Source organism: Hirundo rustica, chromosome 9, assembly GCF_015227805.2.
Source record: "Hirundo rustica isolate bHirRus1 chromosome 9, bHirRus1.pri.v3, whole genome shotgun sequence".
Lineage (NCBI taxonomy): Eukaryota > Metazoa > Chordata > Aves > Passeriformes > Hirundinidae > Hirundo > Hirundo rustica.
This window is the reverse complement of record NC_053458.1, coordinates 7,584,776-7,610,699: the sequence shown is the minus strand read 5'-3', so window position 1 is coordinate 7,610,699 and position 25,924 is coordinate 7,584,776. Positions and strand designations below refer to the sequence as shown.

The 25,924-nt window shown below is 46.6% G+C and overlaps 1 protein-coding gene across 3 annotated transcripts in view; it reads right to left on the bottom strand.

Annotated features, from left to right (window-relative positions):
- Positions 1-1,068: 1,068 nt before the first annotated feature.
- The window catches only part of LOC120756363 (BEN domain-containing protein 5-like), an 887,649-nt gene continuing 862,793 nt past the window's right edge, over positions 1,069-25,924 (bottom strand). For all 3 annotated transcript variants that reach the window (XM_040072626.2, XM_040072624.2, XM_040072625.2), the window contains exons 12-13: positions 12,563-12,659; positions 1,069-1,212 (exon numbers count right to left, since the gene is read on the bottom strand). In XM_040072626.2, the coding sequence (XP_039928560.1) occupies positions 1,089-1,212; positions 12,563-12,659 (221 nt within the window). In that variant the 3' untranslated portion in view covers positions 1,069-1,088. The remainder of the gene's footprint in view (positions 1,213-12,562; positions 12,660-25,924) is intronic.

Genomic DNA, 25,924 nt, shown 5'->3' with positions numbered 1-25,924 from the left:
ACATTCAGACTGCACTCTGGGTCACCCTCTTTTTGTCTCCAGTTTGAGAATCAAGGTCAGATGTTTCAGGGAGCCACACATTGCAGGAGACAAGACTGCCTAGTGACAGTGCTTTGAGCAGAGATTTTGCATGCTGTCCATGTAATGGGGAGGTGCTGAGGTTTTACTTGGGGTTTCTGTTTGTTCACCTCTTTCAGCAGAACTCCTCACTCACACTGCCTCAGTCTGTTGGCAAGTCTGGTCTTTCTAGACCCCAAACAGTTTTTGATGGAGGACCACTGTCCCTGCCTTTTGGACAGGTCTTGCAGCAAGTTTCATGCTTGCAGCCTGACAGTCCCATTTCTCACATGACCCCTCTCCTCAAATGGTCTGATAGAAGAGCAAAAACCCAGCCATGCAGTGGATGATAAACTGCACACTGAGGAGCACCTGCCTGGCTCCCAGAAGCTATTTATCAGGCTCTCTTAATGCAAGCTAACAGGACTAGCACATGCAGTAGGCTAAGGGCTTCTGAGCCTGACACTAAAAGGGGAGACATCACATGGTGCAGTAGAGGAGCCGGGACTCCCTCGTTAGCTCATTGTGTGGATTACCCCTTTAAAGAGAGAGAAGGGGTCTGGGGGAGGAAGGAGAGGCTTTCTCATTTTAACAAATAGCTTTTCAGCCACTGCAAATGATTTCTGCAAATCTATCAGTTCACTCTTTTTTTCTTTTCCCACAGATAGGAAAAAAAAAAAAAAAAAAAAAAAAAAAGCCCTGAAATTGATTCACCATCTATAAATTAAAAAAAAAAAAATCAATAGTAAAATTTCTAGCTAATTTCCCTCTCCCTCTTTGCTCCTTGGACTATTTGTTATCTTAGAAATACTTGTCTGGGAAAAAAAAAAAAGAGAAACATCATCGATTCCTGACTGCGACGTGTTCCTCTGCTTTGCCCTACAGCTCTCCTCTCCTCTCCTCTCCTCTCCTCTCCTCTCCTCTCCTCTCCTCTCCTCTCCTCTCCTCTCCTCTCCTCTCCTCTCCTCTCCTCTCCTCTCCTCTCCTCTCCTCTCCTCTCCTCTCCTCTCCTCTCCTCTCCTCTCCTCTCCTCAGCGTGTGGAGAGAGCTGGGTCCTTCAGATGCGCCTGGCTCCTCTTCTCGGGTTTGCCCCCAGCATGGCTGTTCCCAGGGCCCCGCTGGGCAGTGCATTTATAGTTTGGCACGTTGTCCTTCCTGCCAAAGGAAGAGAGAGAGAGGACAGGTGTTGTCAGACACTGCGGTGTTGCAGCAGCAGGTAATGGTGCGCGAGGTGCGCTCTGAGCAGAAGCCGTGTGTGAAATCTCGCAGTGAAGTGCGTCTGTAAGGAAGGTTTTGGCAGCTCAAGACAAATTAGAGGTGGTTAAAGACCAGCTAGTCCCAGCTCTCTCTGGCCAGAGCAGGGTTAGTCCTTCCAGGAGGCTTCAAGGGCTTTGTGCTAGCTCTGAGCTCTCCAAGAGAAGGGTCCCATTACTTCTCTTTGGGTGGAGCACTTCCCATGGTTTCCTCCTACCAAGGTTCCCATACATCTGAAATGTTTCCCTTCATTTCTGCTCATGAACAGCCGTCCTCTCACTGTGAATATTTCCTTCTGGGGCACGTACCATTCACAGGATGTCTGGGTTCACGCATCTGCTCCCAGCTGGATTGCCCCCACTGCCAGGGGTGTTCACAGCTGGGTCAGTCTTTGGGGACAGACTCTGACTGTGGCCAGGGAACACCCAGCACATGATGCCAGCGCTTCTAGCATCCAGACCAGTGCCTTCAAAGGACCCACAAAGATGTGACACTGCTCTTTCCCTGTGCCCATAACTCCAGTTATCTAACTCCAATTATCTAACACATGCCAAATTTCAGTTGCCAGTGTAGTTTGGAGTTTCCAGTGCCCCTTTCAGGCTGCAGCCCCAGCAGAGCTGTGGGAGTTTTATAGCTGGTCTCCAAAGGAGCAAGGTTGTGATAAATACAGAGTACTTTTTGCAGTGATGCCCCAGGAGTTCACAGGCTAAGAACTGAGCTTTTCACAACCCAGCACCACAGAACCAGCTCCCCAGCTTCCCACAGCTTATCTGGGGGAAAGACTTGCTTTGTAACACTTCAGTTCCTGATAAGGACCTGAATAAGCCTCACTACTTGTTTCCCAGACAAAACACTCCTCTGTGTGTGTGTTTACAGTGTGCATGATGAATTTTTGCTACTTTAAGGAAAAGTAAATCTCTATTATCAGTTAATTCTGTAACATTTCTGTTCTATTCACTTGCCCTCCACCTCACAGCCCACCACTCTCCCTGCTGCTCCTCCCTCCAGATCCTGACACACTGGTCACAGCAAAATGGGCACAAGTGACCAGAAGCCTCAGCCCTCTGTCTGTCTGGACAGAGCCAGGCCTGGGGAAAAAGGGTCACAACTCAGGCTGTTGTGTCCAAAGGCTTCACTTGATGAGAGACTGAATTGCAGAGGGTGTGGGTCCTGCAGCACCATCCCTCATTCAGGGAGGCTCAGCCAGGCTACCCCAGAGCAGGGACCTTCACTTCACAGCCCCTGCCAGCACTGGTGGCTCTCTCTGGGACTGAAAAGCTGTCTCTGAGACAAACACTGGGACCATGAGCCAGAGGAACCATCTTTGGCTGCCCTATAAGCCTGCCTGAGGAATTCCAGTGGAGAGTGGGGTCCCTCCACATTCACCCCAGAGCAGCACCATCTCTGAGCAGCCATCAGCATCACCATCCCCTGCAGATACACCTTCAGACAGCTCCTCCTTTGTACAGACAACTATCCATTCCCATCTCGAGGAAGGTAATCAAACTGTGCTGTCAGTGTTGCTCCCACCAGCAAGGGGCTCCAGTGACCCTTCAGGGTGCTCCTCAGGCAGCTTTTGGCCCCTTCAGCCATGCCTTGCCAATTTTGTTCATTTTCCCTGCTGTGGCAGGACACAAATGAGAAGGCCCTCTCCTTGTGCCTGGTATGCTCTTTGAGCTCTGTCTGCTCCCTCTAAGGTCAGTTATTTGTATTCCCCAGGGCAGCTGCTGGCCCTGGGCAGGCTGGTGCTGCTGCTGTACCAAACCCTACTGAGACTCGGACACTGGGAGGGAGGGGAGCTGTCTGTCACACATCTGTGTCACACGTCAGAAGTGAAGTGACCTACCAAAGGTCACACAGCACACCTGGGAAGAACGGAAAAGAGCTGATGAAACCCCAGTTTCTTGATCCCTGCACCCTGAGTCACCCCAAGGAACTGGGCCTCTCTGTAGTGACACAGAGAAGCCTGCCTTCCTCACCACACAAGTGTGTGTGTGTTTTCAGTGCCTCTGTTTTTATTTGCAGAGATATGTTTTAATATACATTTTTCAAAAATTGTAATAATGTTGTTGCTGATGGGGCCCAGGGCTTAGAGGACTTTACATCCACCTGCCCTCCCCTCCTCCCCACTGCCACAGCTGCCACCAGTTCAGCATTTACTGCTTCTCTACAGTTCAATCACCAACCTAAGGCATAGTGGTATTTTGAAGAGATAAACATTGAAACAAAAATAAATAAATTGGGACCCTGGGAGGGAGACCTGAAAGGCACAGTGAAGTGAGAACAAGCAGTTTCTCTGGTTCTGTGGATAATTACATTGACATGTTCCTAGACAACACTGGAGACCCAAACCCAGCAGGAGCTGTGAACCAGAGACTCATGAAAAGCATCAGAAAGCCAGCCAGCCCATCCCTTGCCCTGGGGCTGCATCAGCACTGCCCATGTCGCTGCTGACAGCCTTCCTGCCCACTCCCAGGGCACAGCCAGCACCGGATGGGCAGGCAGGGCTCAGCTCCTGCCCGGGCTTCCATGCAGACCCCCATTTCTCTGCAGCCCAGTCACTGGAGCAGCACTGCTGAGTGTCATTCCCGTGCTCCTCTATGCAAGTGAAGGAATCAACATAATGCAAAATATGCAAAGAGGATAAAAATGGGTCTTAAACTTCCTTGTTCCCGATTTGGTTAACACAGGAAAAGGAAATCCTGTCATGCCAACAGCACTTAGATGCGAGGTTTTTAGATACTGGCCTTTTTCAGCCATCCACTGAACGGAAGCATCGTGACAATCAACCACTCTGTTCACATCAGGTACTTGTGACAAAGTGCTTTTTTTGGACATCCAGCCAGTTGACAGTCACAATCAAACCACAGCTCTGCTACATGTTCATCGCACAGACAACAGTTAATCTTGCAGCCATGCAAACTGTTTTGCAAATTGAAATCTCAGAGGCATAGCAATTACAATACCAAATTTATACCACATCTCTCACTCAACTAATTGTACATCCAAGAAATCACCACTTGAATAATCTGAATACATTCACCTTTGCAGCTAAAAAAGCCTCTGCTACATGCTTGATCTCAACACAATTTTGAGTTACAGAACCCCATGGGAAAAAAAATGCCAACCTCTGATTTCAACAGGAAAATTGCTTCTATCTAAATACAGCAGATGCATAATTCACATTGAGGTCTAACATCCTGGTGTTCCCAGCAAAACTTTTTACTCTGCAAAACTGGGGATGTTGCTATTGCTGCCTGTAGCTCTCCCAGCCCATCCACAGGAGGACAAGCCCTGTACACACCTGCTCTGAATGTAGTGTACAAGTTCACATCCAAAATTACTGTATCTGGATTTATAATTGCTAGCAAATCCTAAAAGCCTTGAAATGAATTTTAAGGAAGCAGACTTTCAAACTGGGCTGATGTTTTGGATGAGTTGAGGTTTACAGAGCCAGCAGTGGAGGCACATTTGTGCTGCTGTGACATTTTGAGCTCTTTCACACGCACATTTCTTGACTTTTGTTTCCATCTCATGAAGCAAGGTGAGGTGGGGAACATTTGAACTAGTGACTTTGTGGCTCGTGTATTAAGGAAAGTCAAAATAGAAGAGAATTGGTGTTTAAGTTGCAAAGGGAGGTAAAAATAAAGTTTTCTAAGCCATGTGAGTGGCATCAAAAATGAGTCATCAAGTCTGGAAAATGGGTAACCTCTGATCCCTGAAACTAAGAAGTCTGGCTGCTGTCGTGTTGCTGCTGATCTAATTTTTACACTTTCCCCTCCATACAGAGGAGACACGTTTCCATTGCATCCATCACAGCTAAACAATCAATGCCTGATCAGTCCCAGTGCTTCACTCTCAGGGATGCACAATTAAGCAGCACCATGTTTGACACTTGCAAGGGGAGCACAGTATTTTCTGGGAATGCCTGACAAGTTTCAATCGTAAAGAACACAAACCAAATGACCCAGCAGATAATGACAGCCAGTGCCCTGACAGTTAGATAATGTGCATGCTCCAAAGCAGGGCCAATTAGAAGCAATAAAAACAAATTTGAAATGTTAGAGCAAAGGTCAGAAATCCTCAGCCATTACCACAGGCTTGATTTTTCTTTTTTTTCCAAGCAGTCACCAGCACCTGTTTCCAGTAAGTGAGCAGGTAGTCATGTTTGTCGGGTGCCCACCCGTCCATTACAGCACACTGTGACTTCTGGGCCATACAAACCCCACTAAAGTGGTGTGTGGAGAATCCCAGCACTACCTGGAGATCTCATCAGGTCCATATCCTATGGCTGTGCCCTCCTGAGTGCTGGCCCATCCTGCTTTGTAGAGAAGGCAGATGTTAGAGGCTGTCCATATGTCTCTCCCTCCACCGCAGAAGGGATCCTGCTGCTTGCCATCCATCCCTCAGTTCCTGGCCTCCCTCCCCAGGTCAGTGCAGCAAGACACATCTGCTTTATCCAGGAGACAGTGCCCAGAGGCAGGAATAATTAGTTTATAGCTGGAGCCACACTATCACATAAGAAAAGGAGCCATAATTACAAGCAGCTCACGTGGCTCACACACAGCCACCCTTGTGGACCTTTGCTGATGCTGGAGCTGGCAGCTGCAGAGAGCCTAGGAATGGGTTTTGTCTTGGCTCCTGTCCTCCCATTTCCTAAGGAGCAGCAGGACAATAATGGATTGCCCTCACCTGATGAGATGTAGCAGAAAATGGCAGTCTCTTGAGCTCGTTCAACTTACCAGCATGATACTGGGATTAACATGCTGTGTGCATCAGACATTATCCATGTCAACCCACCCTTCACACAGGTCCCTGGCTCTGCTTTCAGAGCAGGAAAATCCCAGGCCAGGGTGATTCATGAAGTAACACAAATGCTGTAAATCTGCTTATTGAGCCCTGGCTTCTTCAGAGCAACAAGACCAGGGAAGGAAAAGGAAAGTAGGTGGGTACCTGCAGGCATACCTATGTGAGGATGCCTGTGAGAGCTAATCTAAATACATTTAGGGCTTAAATGCAAAGCTGATTAGTGAAACCACAGCAAGCTCTTATGTGATATGCTCCTTCAGAGTTAAAGTAGCCATAATTCAATTTATTCATTTAGCTCATTTCCAAAAAGTAAATTAAGGTGGAGTAAATTAAATTAAAACAGCTGACAGTACCTTCATTTCTTCATTTGGAAAGGGATCGTTAAAGTGAACCCAGTCTACTTCATACAATAATGCAGATTATTTTTGCCTACTGGGCCCCCCATCAGGCACACCAGCTCCCCATCCTGAAGTATTTTTACACTCCCTCTGTTCAGGTTGTCTCCAAGAGCAGGACCAAGCTGGACATGTATTTGCATGTGCTCTAGTGTGCACGTGCTTAAATCCAGGATAAAATCCCTGCAGCTGGCAGCCTCGTTCCCAAGTGTTTGAGAAGCTAATTGTTGTAATGAGGAATTTTGGTGAAGCTTCTGCTGGGAGCTGGCCAAGCACTGCTCATCTCTAAACTCTGTAAATGAATCCTTTTCACTGAACCCATGCAAATGTCACTGTTCAAAACACCTGGAAGGTGTTCTTTAGTGACAGCTACAAGCATCAAGAGTTGCACAAAACCTGCAGATGTGTGTGGGAATGAGCTGTCAGATTATAATTACTAAAAAAGAATGGGGGAACCCCCCCAAATTAGTTTTTCAGGTAAAACATATAATTTGCCTTTAAAGTTTAGTAGTGCTCCCATTTCTAATACAATTTACAGATTTGGAAATCAAATCAAAGATGTTTGACTCTTTTCTATTTTGCTGCCCTCATTCCATTTCCTCCCTCCTCTACAAACTGTAAGAGGTTTTGCTGATCTTTCACATTTGGTCTAGAATGTTTTTTTTCTGTTTATTATACTCTGTTCTCCTCTTAGCCACTGAGAATGGTGGGAGAAAAGACAACAAGACAATAATTTAAGTTTGGGACAAGTGAGCTGGGGATGGAAACAGCCTTTTGGGAGTAAAGCAGGGAGGTGGCTTCACTCCCAGCTCTCACATCAGTCATGGCCAGGTCAAGGAAAGCACAACCAGATTCAGGTGAAACCTCAAAAATCCTGAGCTTGAAAGTGTAGAGAGGAGTTTCTCTGAACCACAGGTAGAGGTGAACTGGGGAGAACATTCCAGACCCAGCGGGGCAGAAGGACCCGCACTCAGCACATGCCAGAGAGCAGCACATCCCTGGGATGGTACCAGAGCCTGTCAGCCCACACACACACACACACACAGCCTCTGGGCACAGCTGCTCAGTGTTGGGATGGGGCTCAAAATGAGTTGTCCAGGCAGAAGGAGCTACCTTTGGTCAGCCTGTGCCCACACACAAAGGCTTTCCCCATCCCCACCCCGTGTGGTGCAGAAGACAGTGCCCGTGGCTTCTGAGGATGGTGGGACGGTCCCGTGGGCAGATCCAGCCTGTTGGAGATGCAGCTGTGCTCTCATACATCATCATTACAGCTGCAAAGTCAAGCAGCAAAAGGAGGAATTGCCAGAATAAAGGCTGTCAGAGCAATTTTAATTCAACCTCCTGGCAGATATGCCTTCTGATGGGGTCTTTAATTACCTCATCACAGCCTACTTTTTCTTCAACAAGGCTGCTGCTTCATTCAGGGCACGATGGACAGACGGCAATTAATGAAGGGCCAGTCAATATTTTGTTCTGTCCTTTTTTCATTCAGTGTGTGGCCCCAGGCATTATTTGCCACATGCCATCAAATCTCCGCTCTTAGAATTATTCATCTTCTCCTGGGCTTTTCTCTCATGTGTATCAGTGCAGCAACTGTAAGATTCCCACATAGGAGGGAATTTCTTTTGCAACACTTCTGTGAGCAGAGCACCTGGGTTTTACCTGCAGGAAAATATGGGGCAGACATGAGCTGCAGGATGTTCCACCAGCAAGGCCCAGGTGGGATTTTTCAGGATACCCGCACTGTCTCTGTTCAAAGCCCATCTTCCCTAACCTCTGCCAGAGCTGTTTAAACACTCAGGACATCTAGAATTTGAAATTCAATGTGTCCAGAATATGACTAACATGAACCTGGTGGCTCTCAGAGAAAAAAGTCAGTGGTCTAAAGAGGGAAGATCTCCTCTGCTGATGCTGTGCTGGAGCAGGGCTTTGTTGCAGCCAGGGAGCCAGAATGAAAGAACAGAGAAATGCTGATAAGGGCAAAGGGATGAGCTTCAGGCAGTGCAAGCTGACTGGCATTTGTGAATTTTTGACCAAAAATTCTGTTTTTCCACCTTAGTCATTCCCTGTAACAGCTGTACTCTCCTGTCTCTTCATCTCTTACAAATTTTTCACCTTTTACCAACCTTCTTTCAGAGGAGGACATTTCACACTTTCAGCCCGAGAAATCTTCACCTTTCCTCTGGCACAAGTAGAAAGAGGTGAGAACAGGACAGAGACTCAGTAGGAGGAAGAGCTCCCTGTGCCACTGGCAGCATCAAAGGGAGCTCCACTCAAATGGTTTCCAGTGAGTGCACTGGGAGTGGAACTCTCTGGTCACTGAACAGCTTAGAAAAGGAGCAAGAGGAGAGGAAGGGCATGAACCTTCACTGCTGTCCAACAGCCCCTTTCTGCACTGCTCTCTCCTGCTCTGTGCCCACTTAACCCACCCTCAGAGAGCTGTCTTGGTGTCCAGCACAGGCTCTCTGAGCCTCTCTAAAGCACAGCCAAGTGGCAGTGCTCTCTTCTCCAGCAGCTTCTGCAGGCAGCACAGAGCTCTCTCTTGCCCTGCTAGGAATTCATGGGCCTGCTGGCTTGTCACTCCAAAGAGCATCCAGCACTTTCAGCAAGGCTTTTAATTCATTAGCTCACAGAGCAAAATATTCTAACCTTCTGGCCTTCCGCATCTGAGTCATTGATGCTTTCCTACCTTGCTGCAGACACATCACCTTCAGAAAAATAATTTCTTAGAATGCTGATAACAGCAGACATTATCTTTGTGAACTGGGTGCTTGTTTGGGATCACAGGGTCTCCCTGCCGTGAGGACAGCAGGACACACTGGGGTTTCTGCTTGAAACCTGACCTTCCTTCACAGGCTGTGGGAAGCTCTGTGGTCACTGGGCTCACTCCGAGGGGAACTGGGGGGATGCTGGAGGAAGCTCAGCCAGAGGGAAGGGGCTGAAGGGTTCTGGGAAGAGCTGGATGAGCTGGGCTCAGCTCCATCACTGGAAGAGGTAGCCCAGGAAAGCTGTGGATTCCCCGGCCCTGGAAGTGTTCAAGGCCAAGTTGAATGGGGCTGGTCTAGTGGAAGGTTCACCGTCTAGGGGATGGAACTGGATGATCTTTCAAGCCCCTTCCAACCCAGACCAATCTGTGATTCTGTGTTTTGTTGATCTACAGTTGGCATTTGAGCTCCCATAGGCAAGGACAAGTGGAATTTAACCACAGGTCCAGCCAACAAGTTGGATTCACTTATGGGCACATAATTACATTATACACAGAATACAGGTACAGTTATTTCTCTTGACCCTTGAAGTAAGCTGCATTTTTGGCAGCAGAGTGTGCCCCATCTCCAGCCTCAGTCTTGTCCTGTAACCAGAGCTGTTGCATCAGTTGTTGCCTCTTACTCCAGATGATCCTGATTCCATTCCCACTGAACTTCCTGCATTGCCTATGCTGTAGGATGGCTGTTGTCTGTCCATGCATGACTGCATGGACAAAGCTCTTGTAAAGGTGCCTGAATTTAGGTACCAGCCCTATTTCTGACCTCCAGGTCCACCTCTCCTTTTTTTGCCTTAATTTCCTTCTCCAAAACATGGTGATTCCAACATAAACGTTTCCTTCCTTATGGTCAGACGCGTTCTGGAAGTGTTGCAGGTTGTTGCTATTTCTAGGCCTGTCATTCTAACACATTTTGGCTGCACTAATTCCCTCAAACAGAAATTGTTTTGCATGTCCCAGTCTGGGACAAAGCAGGCAATTAGTTGTCCCTTACACGTTTATTAACTCTGCAGCTTTCTTTCAATGACTATGTGAAATACAGTAATGTTTTAATATATTTTCATAAACTGTGGGCACAACATGTCCTGTTTCCACTAATAACCGTGCCATATAATTACTCCTGATTACACAGATATTTAGTATCATTTTACATATTCCAGTCCTTTCCTAGTGCCACTGCCTAGCCAAGGCGTATTTAAAGCCACAGCCATCTCCCTTCTGTTTCCCAGCAGTTTGCAAGAATTCCTTTTGGAGAGGATTGCAGTTAACACAGCAGCCTCGAAGAACAATTTCATTTCATCGATGTACATTTTAGGTGTATATATAGATATAAAGTCTCTGATCAAATGTCAGGTGACAAAGCCCAGGATACAAATAGAAGGCATTTATCTACTTACAGGGAAAAGCCGGTATTTGAAATCCATCAGGAAATTAACAACATGAATCTTTAAAAATCTATTCCTTAAACATCTATTGGCTTAGGGCTGAACATTGACCGTATTTAGGATTTTACTGTGAGGTAGCACCCTCCAAACAAAAGATCCCTCACCGCATTTAGCTCTGGTGGGGGAACAAGAAAAATTTGCTCTGTGCAACCTGATTAGAGATGTGTATCTTTCCCTGCTGGCGTGGCTGTCTCTATAGAGATGGACATGGATATTTGATGAGATTAAAATGCTTCAGTTACCACTGTCAGTGGTTCTTTAATTTAAAATGAAGAAAGCAAAAAAACATTCCTTTTGATGAGGTAACTGAATGATGCTATGGAAAAGCACTTTGCTGTCAGGTGGTAATTAGGTTCAGTAATAGTTGTGGGTTTTTAGCCGTGGAGGCTGTGGCCCCTGGGAGTCTGAGAGAAATGATACATTCAATTTCCGGAGGAGAGGAAGATGCTGGATGCTTTTTCTCTGCTAACCCTGCAGGTCTCTACAGATAAGAGCATTCAGAACGGCAGTGCTGACAATCCTCCTTGAGCCAGACTAAAGTGTGGTGTCAAGATCACAAACAGAAAAGGGAGATGGGCTCAAACCAGGCCTAACACAGGCAGCCTGGCTCTGACCACATATATAAGGAACTGCCAGAATGACTGCAATGAGGGGATTTTTAAAGGCTGCAGGAGGAACTCCAGCATTTGCTCTCTGGTCTGGGCTGATATTTGTAACATCCATCTTACACATCACTAGAAAATCTTCAGTGGGAAAGTGTTCCGTCGCCAACAAGGAACGTTCCCACAGCTGCTCTTTTAAGGGAGGAAAAAGGTGGGTAGAAGGAACGGGTAAATCTCAAGGCTCAACTGCCTCCCTTGCCAATTTGGAATTGCTTTTTCCATTGCAAAATATAAACTATATTTTGTTGTGCTGTTAAGAGTTGAAACCCAAATGAAACACTCCTATTGATCCAAATGCATTTAACTGAAATTTTTTAGTTTGGAGGCAATTTGCTGTTTTCTCAGAACAGAGGCAAATACTGAATATGATGCTTCCCATGAAACAGGCGGTCTTGTTGCTGCTCTGCTCCTCTCTTCATGTTGCTACACAGCTTTTCCAGCTCAAGGGATGCTGGTTCTCCATAAGCAGTTTGGTGGTATCTCTCCTGCTCCTCACACAAGCTAAGGGACACTGAAAGGACGCAGTTGGCCAGCACCAGAGAAGAACCATCAGTGCTGCAGGGACCCAAGCTTGGGCATTTCATGCCTTTGTGCCTTGCTCACCAGTGCCTGACTTCACACCCCACTTCCTTTTGGACTAACACCCACTGAGCTGGTTGTGAAACAGGAGCAAGGGCACAGAGCGAGAGGGGATCCCCAGGGAAAGTGTCCAGCTGGGCTGGCAGGAGGAACCTGCCATTGCCTGCCAGCACTGCAGCAGCTCCAAGGGGAGCTGGAGAACTCTGCCTCAGCACAGGCTTGCCAGTAACTCCCTGGAGCGCTGAAAAAGTTTTCATTTCCAGAATTAAAACTTTGCGAAATAAAAGCGGGTCTGATTCGCTCTCAGGAGATAAATGAAGGGTAAGTCCATTAAAGATACTGGTGTGAGATTGGTGTACAGCAGACAGAATTCAGGAAAGATATCGATATCTCCAAAATCCTCTGAATATTTTTTCAGACATAAACCAGGTATCTTTCCCGATCATAAATGCTTTATTTCCAAATGGAATTTCAATAAAATAAGCACAGTTGGACTAGCACTTATTATTAAAGCCATAATGCAGTAGCACGGAAGTTTAGTCATGAAAAGCATTAAAAAAGCAGCCCAGCTAAAGCAAGAGAAATTGCTTTCTGACCTACCGAGTTTTAGGAGTAGGTGCTCGTGGTCCCTCCACCAAGGAGTTCAGCCTGTAGTAATCCAAGAATGTCCTGGCCACATTTCTTCCAAGCTTCATATCTGTGAGGTTTTTTAATCAAGGAGCATTTTTTTTAAACCATTAGAAATAATTAATAATGATAATTAATAATGATTAATAAAATAATAATAACAATGCAGAGTCTAAAGGTAAGTTATTGCTATTTAATGCACGAGCAAGTTTTACATCAACCATCCCACAGAGCTCAGGCTTCAGGTCAAAATTACTTATGCAGGCAGATAAGGTGGGGGTCATCTTGTTTGCTTCTTGTTTTCTCAGGCAGATGCTGCATAAAAACACAGACAGGAGGAAAGAATCTCCCTTTCCCCCATGCCTGGCTGCAGATCCCTGTGATTCTCATGAAATAATACACTAGACAAAAGGGGCCCTCCAATTTCCACATTCAAGGAAAATAATTACCTTGAAATGCGTGGATCCAGGCAGTGTTTCTGTATCCAGGATACAAGGTCAGCTGTGCCGTGGTGTGAACCTGCCATGGACCAGTGTACTGGAGGTTGGGATTAATGCTGTAGCCCTCCACACCTTTAGTTCTGACCCCCAGAGTGTCGTGGGAGAATTCACTGCTCTTTCCCTGCGTCGTACTCAGGACCTGAAATGGTGATTTTAGCACTGACCTGGAAGGACAGTAGGTTACCTTAACAAGTTCAGCAGTAACTCTGGTGTGTCTTCTCTCCTCACTAGCCATGATTTCTCCTTCAGCTGACCCCTAAACCCAGCATTAGGCAGGTGCTGCACATCAAAGCTGCCACGGAGACCTCAGGGGCACAGGAACCAGACCTTCCTGAAGAGTCAGCTGCTTACAAAGAACTTAAATAACCTGTGGATTGCATTGGAAAACAATATCCCAGACAACATGTCCATGGGGTGAATCTGCTGCTCACGTAAAAGGTCACCATTAAGTTTGCCTGTTACAGAGCAGCATCTCTTTATCATCTACAGGGTGATATCCAGCTGGGAGATATCCAGTGGACTCCATGATCCACAGCTCTGCTGTGAGAGCTGAAGGCTCCTTTATCTGCCTGTTTTGAACTGGTGCCTATGCAGGCTGCAATAACCACATGGTGCTCCAGGAGGAGCATTCCAGCAGGGCTGCTGAGAGGGGTACAGAACCTGGGGAGTCTGCAGAGACCTTTGCATCCATCAGTTCAGGAAGATAAACCATTGCTGGGTTGTTCTGTGTGCATGTGTGCATGTTCTGCCTTATCAACAGTTATCTGCTGATGTTTCCATTAGAGGAAAATTCCAGAAGTGCAGCATCCCAGGGGCTTCCAGCAGCGCCGTTGAAAACACTGGCTTCTAAATGAAGCTTTTATTACCCGCCCACTTACATTAGACACATCAGAACAAGTGAGCATGAGACATCAGGTTCATGCATCGCTGTGAGATCTCTTTATCGTTTATTTATTTATTTATAAGGAAGGTCAAACCGACGTGACAGTCTTTACTTCTGCAGAGATCCAGCTCTGCTAGTGCTGCACTCAGGTCTAGCAGCTGAGGATGACTCCTGACACTGCTTTTCTCTCCAACGATCTTGCTCTGCTTTTCCAGCTCCCACTGCTGTGCCTGGGGATGGTTCTGTGGGTCTGTCCCTCCTCAGGGTCTGTCCTGACACGCTCCCTGTGATTCTAATACCGCTTGTGCTGTGGGCACCTCCGTTCTCCTGGCCAGCAGCAGGGCAGAGCTGCAGCAGCTGGTGCTCCTGGCTGTTGTCTGCATGGGCAGGGAGAGGCAGCTGTGTGGACCAGCACTGTCTGTGTGGATCAGCAGCGTCTGTTCCCCGGCTGTGGCAGTGTCCAGCGAGCTCCCCTCGCAGAGCCTTCCATCACTGCTGGCCGGGACCAGCCCTGCATGCAGGAAGGCTCAGAACGTTGGAGACAGCCTGAAGTTTAGCCATTTGAGGGAGGGAAGTGTTGCTCTGAAAGCATTTTGTGATTGTTTCTAGAATTTGGAGATGGCTGGGGGTAGTTTGGTTGCTGTGGATGTGGACTCAAAGCGGTGGCAAAGGTTAGGAGTTCAGAGTAGTCTGAGGAAGTGAGGAAGAAGGGGAAAGGGCTGTCAGACACTTAAGGGATTGAGAAGACTAGCATGGCTTGATCTTGTTTCTTTCATTTATTCGTCACTTTAAAGACATAAAGTGGTAATTGGACTCAGCAAAGTCTCTAGGACATTTTGTCAGTGGCAATCTCAGAAAGCTGCTCTGCCAGAAGTGTCCCTGCTGCCCTTTTCTTTGTCTCTTTTGTTTGCACGCGGGGAAGCACCTGACCCGCTGTCCTGGGGCAGGGAGCCCTTGGATGGCAGTGGGTGCAGCCAGGGAAGTGGCTCCACAAGCTTGGCCTTACAACTCTTCCTTAACCCTGACCTGTTGGAATCCAGTTCCCCTGCTGAGCTCAGATCTTAGGAACAGTTTTCTGAAGCTTAGGACAGCTAACCACTGGAATGACCTACCTTAGCACGTTGGGAAATCTCCAGACCAGAGGTTTTCAACAACAGGTCAAACCTACAGCAGACATGAATGGTTTAGGTGTAACTGGTTTAGGCGTAACTGCATGAAGTTTGGGTAAGGAAACATAAAAGGGTCTCTCAGGCCACTTCACCCCATTTTTCCTGCAGTTCTGAACATATTTTGCAACCCACGTAGAGACCTGTCTGCTAATATTGCTAAGGAGGGTAAGGGCATTTTTTAGAGCATGGACACACAGACAGATGGAGAGCGTGAAGAAACTGTAATTGCAGTGCCACATGCGTCCGCTGAAAAGTCACAAAATGGGAATAACTTGCAGTCAGCAATGATGAAAAGAGACTCAAACCAGCATGGGATAAAAAATGTGCATGTTCTAATACAAGTCTCTCCAGCCATCCTGCCCCCTCTGCTCTACCTGTCACTTCCGCAAGGGATGAGCAGTTTCTGTCATGGAAATCAGGCACCTGATACATAAAACCAGGAGCAGCAGCATTGGTCTCTCCCTGTGGCTGTCCAGCCTGGGCACGAGCTGGCGTGACTCCCTCAGCAAGCGCTGGCAGTACGTGTGTGCAGAACCAGTAGAGGAAAACAAATTAAAGCAATAACATTTGCATTTATCTCTGGTGCACGGAAGGCTCAAACTCCACTTTGGCTTACAGTGTATCCTGAGCATGTAAATAACAGCTACTGCATCCCAAACCCACCCCTGCTGAGTGGTTTGGTTGGTTGGGTGGTTTTTAACCAGCTTCCTTTCTGCAATCACACATGCTGTGAGCCCACAGGAGCTCCCGTCCTAGCCTCAACTGCACTTGACAGAAGGCCATTTCCCAGCTATTCCCATCATGAGAGCTCAGCTCATACAAGATAAAATGTATTTGGGAGAGTCACGATGGAAACAGCTGGGCGTGTCTTCACCTTCACTCATGTCTCTAGCTCCCTCTCATTTCTCTTTCTCCTCCACAGAATCATTCTTCCGTGCTCCATATTTCTACCTGGAAGTGGAAACCAGTGTCCCTCCTGCAAATGCCCTTCTCACAGCATTCACTGTGTGAATGGCGTCAGCAGATCTGGGGAGATTTCAGGACAGTCTGTTTATGCACAACTCTGCCAAATTTCACAGATGTTAGGAGGTTCAAGAATTGTGCTGGGCTCTGCAAAATCCCGTATGTTTATGATCCCTACCATGCCCCACAACCCAAAGCTTCCGGCCCTGCTAAGAAAGGAGGACAGAGGAGTGGGGGACTCTCACAAGCCATTACGAGTTTTCAGCTGACACGATTCATTGAGCCTATTGTGAACAGTCTGCTTAAGCTCGAGCCTCTGGAAGCGCAGACAGAGCCTTGTTCTGTCTGTGCATGGAGGCAATAAAAATCTCAATTTGGTAACCAGTTAGCAGTACAAGTCATTAGGGGAGGTACTAAATGTTGCTGCTTTAATAGCTCGCTGATCCTTTAATAATGTCACTGCTGCAGAGCATGGTGGCACCATTCGCTCGCTTTTGTTTTGCTTTTTGAAATTCAGGGTCATTCCACTTTCAAGTGAGTGGATTATCTCTCTTTCCTCAGTCTGCCAGACACTGCAAACTGCTTTAAATAATTAGAAAAAAGGATGGCTCCTTCAAATTCACCATCTCATTTTCATAAGGTCCAGTGTCATTGCTTTGGAACAGGAAGAGAAACCGTGATGGTGGTAAGGATTTGACAAGGGCAAAACAGTTAGCAGCCCCCACTCATCTTTGATAAGTCCTGTGGGGTCTCTGCCAAGCAGATTGGATCTCTGGTTTTATGTCTCATCTAGAGGACGGCACCTCCATCAATTTGAAACACTGCGCTGGGTTATTAGCTTATGGAATTCATCCAAGTTTAGTCCTAAGTAGGATTTGAAATGTGACCATTCAGTCCAGAGGCACCACTGACCAGACCCACACAAGTCTTTTGTTTCAGACAAACAGCTTTAAGTTATCCTGAAGACAGACAGAGGAAGAAGAAAAAAAAAAAAAAAAAAAAAAAAGGGAGAAAGAGGATAAGGAAAATGAGAACAAAGAGAAAGATGAATCTTTTTAATAGCTCAAATTAAAAACCAGAAGAAGCTCTTTGTTTGACACAACTGAATTTTACAGCAAATCTCAGCCCACCACAACAATGATCCTGTTATTTATGAAAAGAGGGTTATTTTGTTTGGGAGAGTCCCAGATGACTGTGGTCAGCGAGCATACTGTCAGCTTCATACAATCTCAAGAGAAATATGGATGAGGTTTTCTCGTCCGTTTATAACAGCTTCCATCAATGGATCAAACCCCTTCCTGACTCGAACAAGAGCTCTAATGGAAAATGGCATTACAGGGCTTTAAACCTCCATGTTATATCATGCCAAGCCTGATCAGAGCTAGTCCTCTATTTTAGCAGAGCTGTTTTCACCAGTTACTTACTGATTTTGTTTCACAGTGCTGGCACTGCTCTCTAATAGACAGATGCTGCCCGTATCTCATCTCATGAGGGGCCCCCTCCATGGAAAGTGTGACTGGGGCAAAATAGAGACCTGGTGGTGAAGGAAGGAGGGGAGAGGGGCTATTCCAAGGATTTTCACCGCATTTAACATGGTGCAAGTCTGGGTGCTGATGGATGCATCCTTCCCTGGGACTCTTTCCAAGGAAAAAAATGTTCCCAATGCCTAGCACAGCTGGTTACATATTTCAAAATCTTTATCGAAGGAGGAAGCTTCTAAAACAGGAATGTGGGGAGGAGATTGGGTTTTCCATAGCTCCAGGGTAAGAACCAAGCTCAATGTGGGAATTACTGGGGACCCTCTCATGGTACTCAGCAGGTCAAACTCAAGAAATGCAGCCAGATCATCCAGCATTAAAATCTATAAATGCCCTGAACTGCCAGCCTGGAAATAGCGAAGGGACTTTCCCCATGGAGAGCATTTTCATTCCCAACAGCTCCTGATCCCAAATGGGACAGTCGCTTTTGGAAGCAAAAGGTAACAGCAATGACGAGCCTTCATTTTTATTCCTCGTGTGCTGTCAGGGAAGGAACCAGGCAGAAAGATCCCTGACCGACTATTTCAGGCTTTCAGGCCCTTTTCCTGAAGTGCTTGATTGTGGTGGAAGAAATTACCAAGATGGGAGTTGTGCGCTCTTCTCCCTGAGTAATCAGGGGCCTGTAATTTTCTCTCCTGCTCTGAAAGAGGAGATTGGAGAACAGGTATCTTGGAGAGCACTGTTTTATCTCTGCCAGAGGGACTGTGCTCAAGGACCACGCTGTGTTTCCCATGAACTCATTTCAATATCAGCCATCGCCTTTGTCCTCACGAACTGAGCTGAAACAGGCAGAGCCCAGCCAACACCTGGACACGGGGAACAGACAAGGTGGAGGTGCTGCACAGGAGCCCGTGGCTGGACAGAGCCAAGGGCTCCTGGCCCTGCCACGGTGCCGCATCAAGGGGCAGCAGAGTGCGGGGGAGCACCAGTGTGCCCCAACCCTGCAGCTCGTGAGACTGGGCTCCTGTGAAGGAGGTGCCCAACTGGACACATGCTGCTGCTGCTGCTGGAAACCTGCCCGTGACACTGAGCTGCAGGGTGGCTGCCACTCGTGTGGCCATGAGAAGGGAGCATCTGACTCTACACAAGATTGCAGACACACAAACAGGTACAGGAAATTCAAGAAAGCACAGAAACAGCGAGGGCTGAGATGTCTCAGACACCACCAAAGTAACACTGGGAGTGCCACGGGGCCACAGCCCATTTTACCTCTGAATCCAAGTGCTTTTCCTAGAGCTGTGAGCATGGTTTTACAGGGACACCTCTGACTGCTGCTCCACTGTCCTCATGTCATCTTCACATTGTTCCATGCAAGTGACATTTTTCTCATTTTACACCAGTGGGAGATGGAAATGGTCCCTCCTGTAAGTGGTAATCTGGCCTAAGCTATAAAGTGACCAAAGAAAATGGTTTATTAAATATCTTGGCATTGTTAATTCCTGATGAGGCTTTCTGAGGAACAGAGGTCAGAGTCAAGCTCACAGCTGAAAAAGAAAAAGGCCCTGAAAGAATGAACTTCAGCATAAGTACATTTTAATTCATTAAAATGTTGCATCAGCATTGCTTCGTAAATGGGTATACTGTTAAAATCATGCATGTAAAACCTGATTGTAACAGCTTCTATCAAACTGTCCCAATATTAATTTGGGTCTGGATTTACTGGTCTCACATTAATGTCTGATGGACCTTTAATAAGAGTAGCAGGAAAACATAGGATGAGTCTCTTTTGTGATTTTAACGTTTCTGATCTTTGCTATTGTTTAATTCTGGTTACTTGCCAGCTCTGCGAAGGAGCCCTTGTGGATTAGCTGACCTCAGCTCTTTACACAGTCAATGAAAATTACAGAGCTGATTCTCTCTGATGTACTGAGAAAGGATGAGGACAGGGAAAGAAATTTCCAAGTGAAAAATCCAGCATTCACAACATTCTTCTATCACTGATGAATGTTCTCAAATGCATGGGGGAAAAACAGCATGAAAAACAAAGCCTTAATAGTTGTTTTCAGCTTGGCTGGAAGTGCAAGAACAGTACAATACTTTCCAATTGTAATTAAACCCCCCAAAATACGCTGGAAAACAATAAGCTGAACTCTTTGGGGATCCTCTTAGTCCCTCACATCTCAGCTCAGAAACATGATGATCCCTGTTCTTCCAGGTCTGGAAGTTCCCATTAGACATTCCACCCACAGCTTTGGGCATAACATTTACTACCACCCAAACAAAATCAGTTTCAAGATAAATGGAAGAAAGAGTGTTTCGACACACCAAAGTGTGGATAAACCGTTTCTCATCTCTAAATTGCTGGAAGCTCATGAGTTGTATAAATCACAACCAGGCATCTGTAATCTGTTGTGTGCTGCATTTTCCCTCTTCGGATGCAGCTTCCATTGTCAGACAGGGCATAGTCAATAGCTTTGACAAGAGCAATCCTAAAAAGAAGAAATTAAGAAATGAGATTGACAAAGAAACAGGAGGAACTAAGAAACTCGAGTGTTCCCTTGTGACAAAAGCCTGGGTTTAAAACTTTTGAGTAAAGATAAAGAGAATTGAAGAATGCTGGCAGGGATTGCAGGATTCGCTGGGATTTTAGGGGACCTTCCTTCCCTCTCTGGGTTACCACAGGCTCTGCTGTGTCCAAGTGGAACTATTTGCACATGGGAGCAGGGGTGTCGGCTCTCCAGTGTCTGAGCAGATGTAGACGACCTCCTGAAACCTACCTGAGGTCACCCAGCTGAAAAAGGACTGAGCCTGGTGGCTGTGAGATGGTCTAACTCAAGATACCTCTTAAGAGCTTGCTCAGAGACACATTGGATTTATCCTGCTTTCAGCCAGTCTTTGTTAAAACAAGGCACTATCTGCATTTGTAGTGGGCCAAATGCAGGGAAGGGACCACTTATCCTCAGGAATTGGCTTAGCTCCTCTCTCAATCTGTCCTGAGAGGAAAAAGGCCCATGGCCTCGGAGGCTGTGCCTTTAAAAACACTTGCAGTCTCCAAGTAATAGTCATGCTTCAGTGTGTTCAGCATTTCAGCTGAGCTCAGTACAAAGTGCAGTGATTTAAAGCTGGGAGATCAGGCGGGATTCAGCAAATTCAGAATTATTTATTTCTTTAGAGCAGAAAGTCTGGCTACAGATTATTTACTGCAAATGGGTCTGTTTGGGGGAGGGGAGGAAGGCAAGAGGGTAGAGAAGGGGTGAATTGATTGATTGAAATTTTTTCAATTAAAACAAGCAGTTTTTTAAAAAAAGATTTAATGCTTTATTGAAAACCGTGAAATAATTCAAGAGTCTGGAGCTCTGCTAAGTGCAGATGATAGAGATGAGGATGGGGGGGAGTAGAAACAAAAATTTTATTCTAAGGGAGAAGGGAAGGAAGAAGAAAAAAAAAAAGGGGGGGGGGGGGAAGAAAAAAAAATATCATTATCTTTGTTTCCTTGTCTACATTAATGTATTTCTCTCCCTGAGTTATCTCCAGTATCTGCAAGTATTGATTCAGCATAAGGCACTGTTGGGCAGGCTGCAGGCAGCCCAGAGCTCTGCTGGCAGCGGAGTGTCTCCAGGGCTGCCGGAGCACAAAGAAGATCCAGGGACTGGCTTTGCAGTGGGAGCTGTGCCTGGCCCAAGCAAAAATAGGGCTCCTGTCCCCTCTGCAAGGACCGGGCTGGGCTGGGCTGGGCTGGGCTGGCAGAGACGCTCCAGAGCCAGGGATGGCTCAGTGCTGAAGGGCTCGTTGGGTGTTTGGAGTGAGCGGCACTAAAGGGTGAGAGGACAAGCAGAGCTAAATGAAGTAATGCTGGAAGGAAGGGCCATCAGGCCATGAGTGCCAGGACCTCATTTCTGCCTTCGCTGCTCCCTCAGACTGAAGGGTTCATCCCACACCTAGGTTATCTGCACGAGGGGGGCTTCCTCCCCAAAGCAGGGATGCACATGAGCTGGGCAGAGCTCTGCCACATCAGCTGGACGCACCTCAGCACAGGTGGTCACTCCAGAGAGGTGGTGCTGGAAGGTAAGAGGAGGATTAGAGCTATTACTGGTAGGTAGAGCAACTAATGATATTTTTGTCTTTGTAGGGAAGAAGTAAAATATTGCTATAATCTCACCCACTCCTAAATTAATTGCCTCTTTGCTAATTCCCACTCCCAGATAAATTTAGCTTTTTCTAAATCCTTTGATATTTCCTTTGTGTTTTACATTCAAGCTGGAATGCAGTGATAAGGCACTCTGCATACACACACACATATATATATATATTTAATCTACACACACACAAATATAGTTATATATAGTCCCTGCCACAAATAACACTCCTCTGACTGCTGTCACAAAGTCCTTTCTCAAACAGTTTCTCACTCAAGCTGGGTTGTTTTCCTACATCATGTCCCCTGGGGAAGGGCTGCTTGCAGCAGCAGGGCTGTGTCCACAAAAAGATGCTGGAAAGGTCTGCAGCTCTCCCCTTCTCCACTGCCTGTCTCTTCCCCGTGTTTCTCTGATGGGAACAAGCCATTGCCAAACTTCAGATCCACCATCTCCTGTCATTGTCACAACAACCAGCTTTCCTGGAACAGCTGGCAGTGTCTTACTGTACAGTCAGCGTAGGAGTGGCCCTTGAATTTTAAAAGGGGCATCACAGAGGAAGTCTTTGTGAGGGAATTGAGCATTGACTGTTGGGCCAGCTTTACAGCCACTGCCATCCTTGGTGAAAAGGGGCTTCATAGCAACATGCTCGTGGCTGTAATTCAATCAGCAGCCTCTGGTCAAATTATTTTATGTGACTCTTCTCCTATTAAACCTCTCCTATTTTGCTGTTGGCACAGTCTCACTCTCTGCTTGTGCTGCCTATCTCTATTTCCACATTACTAACAGGAAATAATTCTGGGAGCGCTGTTTGCCTCTGTTCACAAGTTCCAGTACCATCCTGGAGGAGTCTCACTGATCCCCAGCTCCGGTGACACAGCAGCATCAACCTCTGTGAGACCTGGAGAGAGCTCCTCCCTCTCTGAGCCTCTCCTGGCTCTGGTGTTCACATGTCATCACTGGGGAATGTCCACCCACGGATGCCAAAGGATGTTTGCTGCAGCTCTGGCCCTAATGCAGAGGGCTGGGGCTGTCTCTTCAGTGAGCAGCACCTCTGGTCACTGCAAAGCTGCTTTGACAAGTTCCCAGCTGCATCCCAGGCTCTTGTGGGGAGCAGCATTTGCCTGCTGTAGGGCCACAAAGCTCCTGAGGTTGCTTTAATTTCAGCCTCATTGTGTGGATACTTCAAGGGTGTGAAAAAAGACTGATCAGTACAGAAAGTCCAGGGAAGAAAAGCTGGAAAGATTTCTGGACTTTGGGCCATGGAATAGTGATAGAGAATGTGCAAATAAGTAAAGGCTGCTGTAGAACAGGATGAACTTTTCAGCATCTGCTGGTGATGGGACAAGACGCAATAGCCTTAATTTACAATAAAATAGATTAAGATTAGACTTGGGGGAAGCTTTCTAGTGATAAGAGTAGTGAAGCACTAGAAAAAATATCTCCTGGAGATGAAGTGGCATCTACATCTTAAGACAGAATTAGGGAAAACAGCTATGAGGCCAGGGGAAAGGAGAGCTGAACCTTTTTGAGGATGGAGGAGTCAGCAAAAGGTTGCCCTGCATCTCAGTTCCTTAGGCTCAGATCTTGCTCTGTAGGAGCACTCTCCACCAGGTTTTTTCTCAGTCCTTAATAAGGCATTTACAACAAGCCTCTCTGCTCCTTTTGCATTTCCAGGAAGAAGAGTGAAGGGGCACAAAATCACCTCTCTGTAGCCCACAAGCCCCCAAAGACCACTCTAACCAGCTCACCATTCACCACTCTGCCCTGAGATTGAAAATTCAGCTCCTTTTTAAGGACACCACTGTCTTCAGCCTGATGGAATCCCAAGTCCCCTGTCCCACATTCATCTGCTCTTAACTTCTGAATTCAAACACTGCTCTTCTTTAAAAGCCCTCTCCACCTTTTGCTGCTAATTAAAACATTGGTTGCGCTCTGGGCTTGCTTTTCCAAGAGGTCTGGACAGCATTGCAGGCAGTTCAGACAAACAAACAACCAGACAAACAGAATCCATTAGGAGCTGCCACTGCTGACTGTCGCCCTTTCGCATACATCACAGTGAAAAGGTTAATGCTTCCCAAAAGGGGCGGAAGAGACGGGCGGAGGGGAAGGGCAGGAGGGATCCAGTCCTGCCAAGACCAGATGTCAGGGACGCTCAATACCTCACAGAACGGGCTCCCCCACGAGCAAGGCAATTGCCAATCTCTTGGCAGAGCTTCCCTTTGAGGGATCTATAATTTATTAGGGAAGGTGGAGTGCTGAATAAATTGTGCATAGAGATGAAGCAGCGATGATCGCTAACTCAAATCCCCGGGAGCTTGGCATTTCCAATCTTTAGCTCCCATGTGCGTCCCCCCGGTCCCTCCGAAGTGAGCCAGCCAAAGAGCTGAATATCGACAAAACATAATGAGCTCGTTGAGATCTAAGCGCTGCAATTAGCAGGGTGGGCTGGAGCAGAGGGGCTGGGAGGCAGACTGTAATTATTTATAATGTTGATAATCACTTACATGTAGTTAAAAATATAAATACATCCCAATGCTTGATGGCATTAAGCACCCTTCAATTAGCTCCGTGCCCACTAAGTAAGCGATACCCAGGTACTCACGGGAGAAAGGCTAAAGGTCTCTGTCTCATGGCTGTGCTCACAAACTGTTGGTGGGTGGGTGGAAGAAAAGCATCTAAAGAAGGTACCTTTGTGATAGCTCACACCACTGCCTGTTGCTATTGGAGCTGTGAAGGAGACAGCTCAGACAAGTGGCTCCTGTTCTCATGGTGGTAGATCATCCTCTGACACCTTCTTTCCTAAATTTCATGGTATCTCCACAGGTTCTCATCCAGAGGACCAGAATTTCATTAAATCAAGGGATGCCAGTGCAGGGAGAGCCCCCACTGTGGCGAGGAGCCCTTTGCTGTATGACAGGCTGGTATCTGCTGCAGTCACAGAAGTACCCGTGGTGCATTACAGGGCCACTTGAACTATGATGAGAAGCACTCAAACTCCAGCCTCACCTGCCCCTGCACAGCTTACCTCATGCTATTTCTCCTGTGCCTAAACCAGGAGAAACATTCTTTAAAAACATTCTTTAAAACCATACTTTTAACCATTCTTTAAAAAAAACTTGAGTCCCTCTGTGCTGCAGATACTTCCCTGCTCCTGAAGATTTTGACTGAGTCATTTTTTCAACAGAGTCATCCAGTCTGGATGATTGCAGAGATGGACAATCAAAACCTTTCTTTGCTAGCATTATCCCATTTCTTTGTGGATAGCAAATCCAAATGTTTCTGTTACAAAAATATAAGGGATTTTATGAAAGGGTTGGTCCTATTACAGCCCTGTTTTACCAGCAAGATGGAAGGGAGAACTGCCAGTGGAAAGCAGCAAGTCTGAGCTGTAGGCGTGCTCTCAGGCCAGATTCCATACCTGAGAACACTTCAGCTGACAGTCAGCAGAAATTACTCTTATACTCCCCACAGTGCACTCCATTGGCATAAAAGTTTTAATGGAAAACCAGGTGATAGTAAAACCACAAGAAAGGGGGAGATTGCTGTACAGCAAAAAGAAATACATTTTAGTATGGGAGAGTAGGTAAAATCCCAATCTGCCTGCACCATTGATTTCCTTCCAGTTGAAGGGAGCATTTAACACACTGAGGTTAAACTTGGACCCTTTTCAGTGCAAATGTACAGAAAGGACAGCAGTGGAGGAATAGTCACCAGAGTTTAGTGAGGGAGCTTAACTAAAACATGGAAAATGTGGAAAGGAAAAAAAAAATGAAAGAAAGAAAGAAAAAAAAAAAAAAAAAAAGCACGGAAAACACAAACAGGCTGTGTTGCAGTTGAAAAAGCTCTGAGAAAATCCAGGCAGTGTTCAGTGAAACTGAAAGAGAAAAGAGCAAAACCAGAGTAAATGGAAATTGTTCAAAGATAATTGAATGTATGTCCAAGCGCTGGCGTGTGCCAGCCCGCAATAAATACACTGCCTGTGAAAACAAGCTGGTAGGGCACAGGGAGGAGTTTAAGGCAAACAAGGGGAGTAAGCAGCATCTGCAATTGGGGTGCAGGTTGTAGGGACCAGGAATAGGGGACAAGAGATGACAGGCTGGGAAGGAATTGGTGAGGCTGGAAATGAGGCAGAATTACGTGTCTTGAACTGCATTCAAATAGGACCCCCAGGTCTACCTTGGACATGCTGGAAACCTGAAGGGAGGG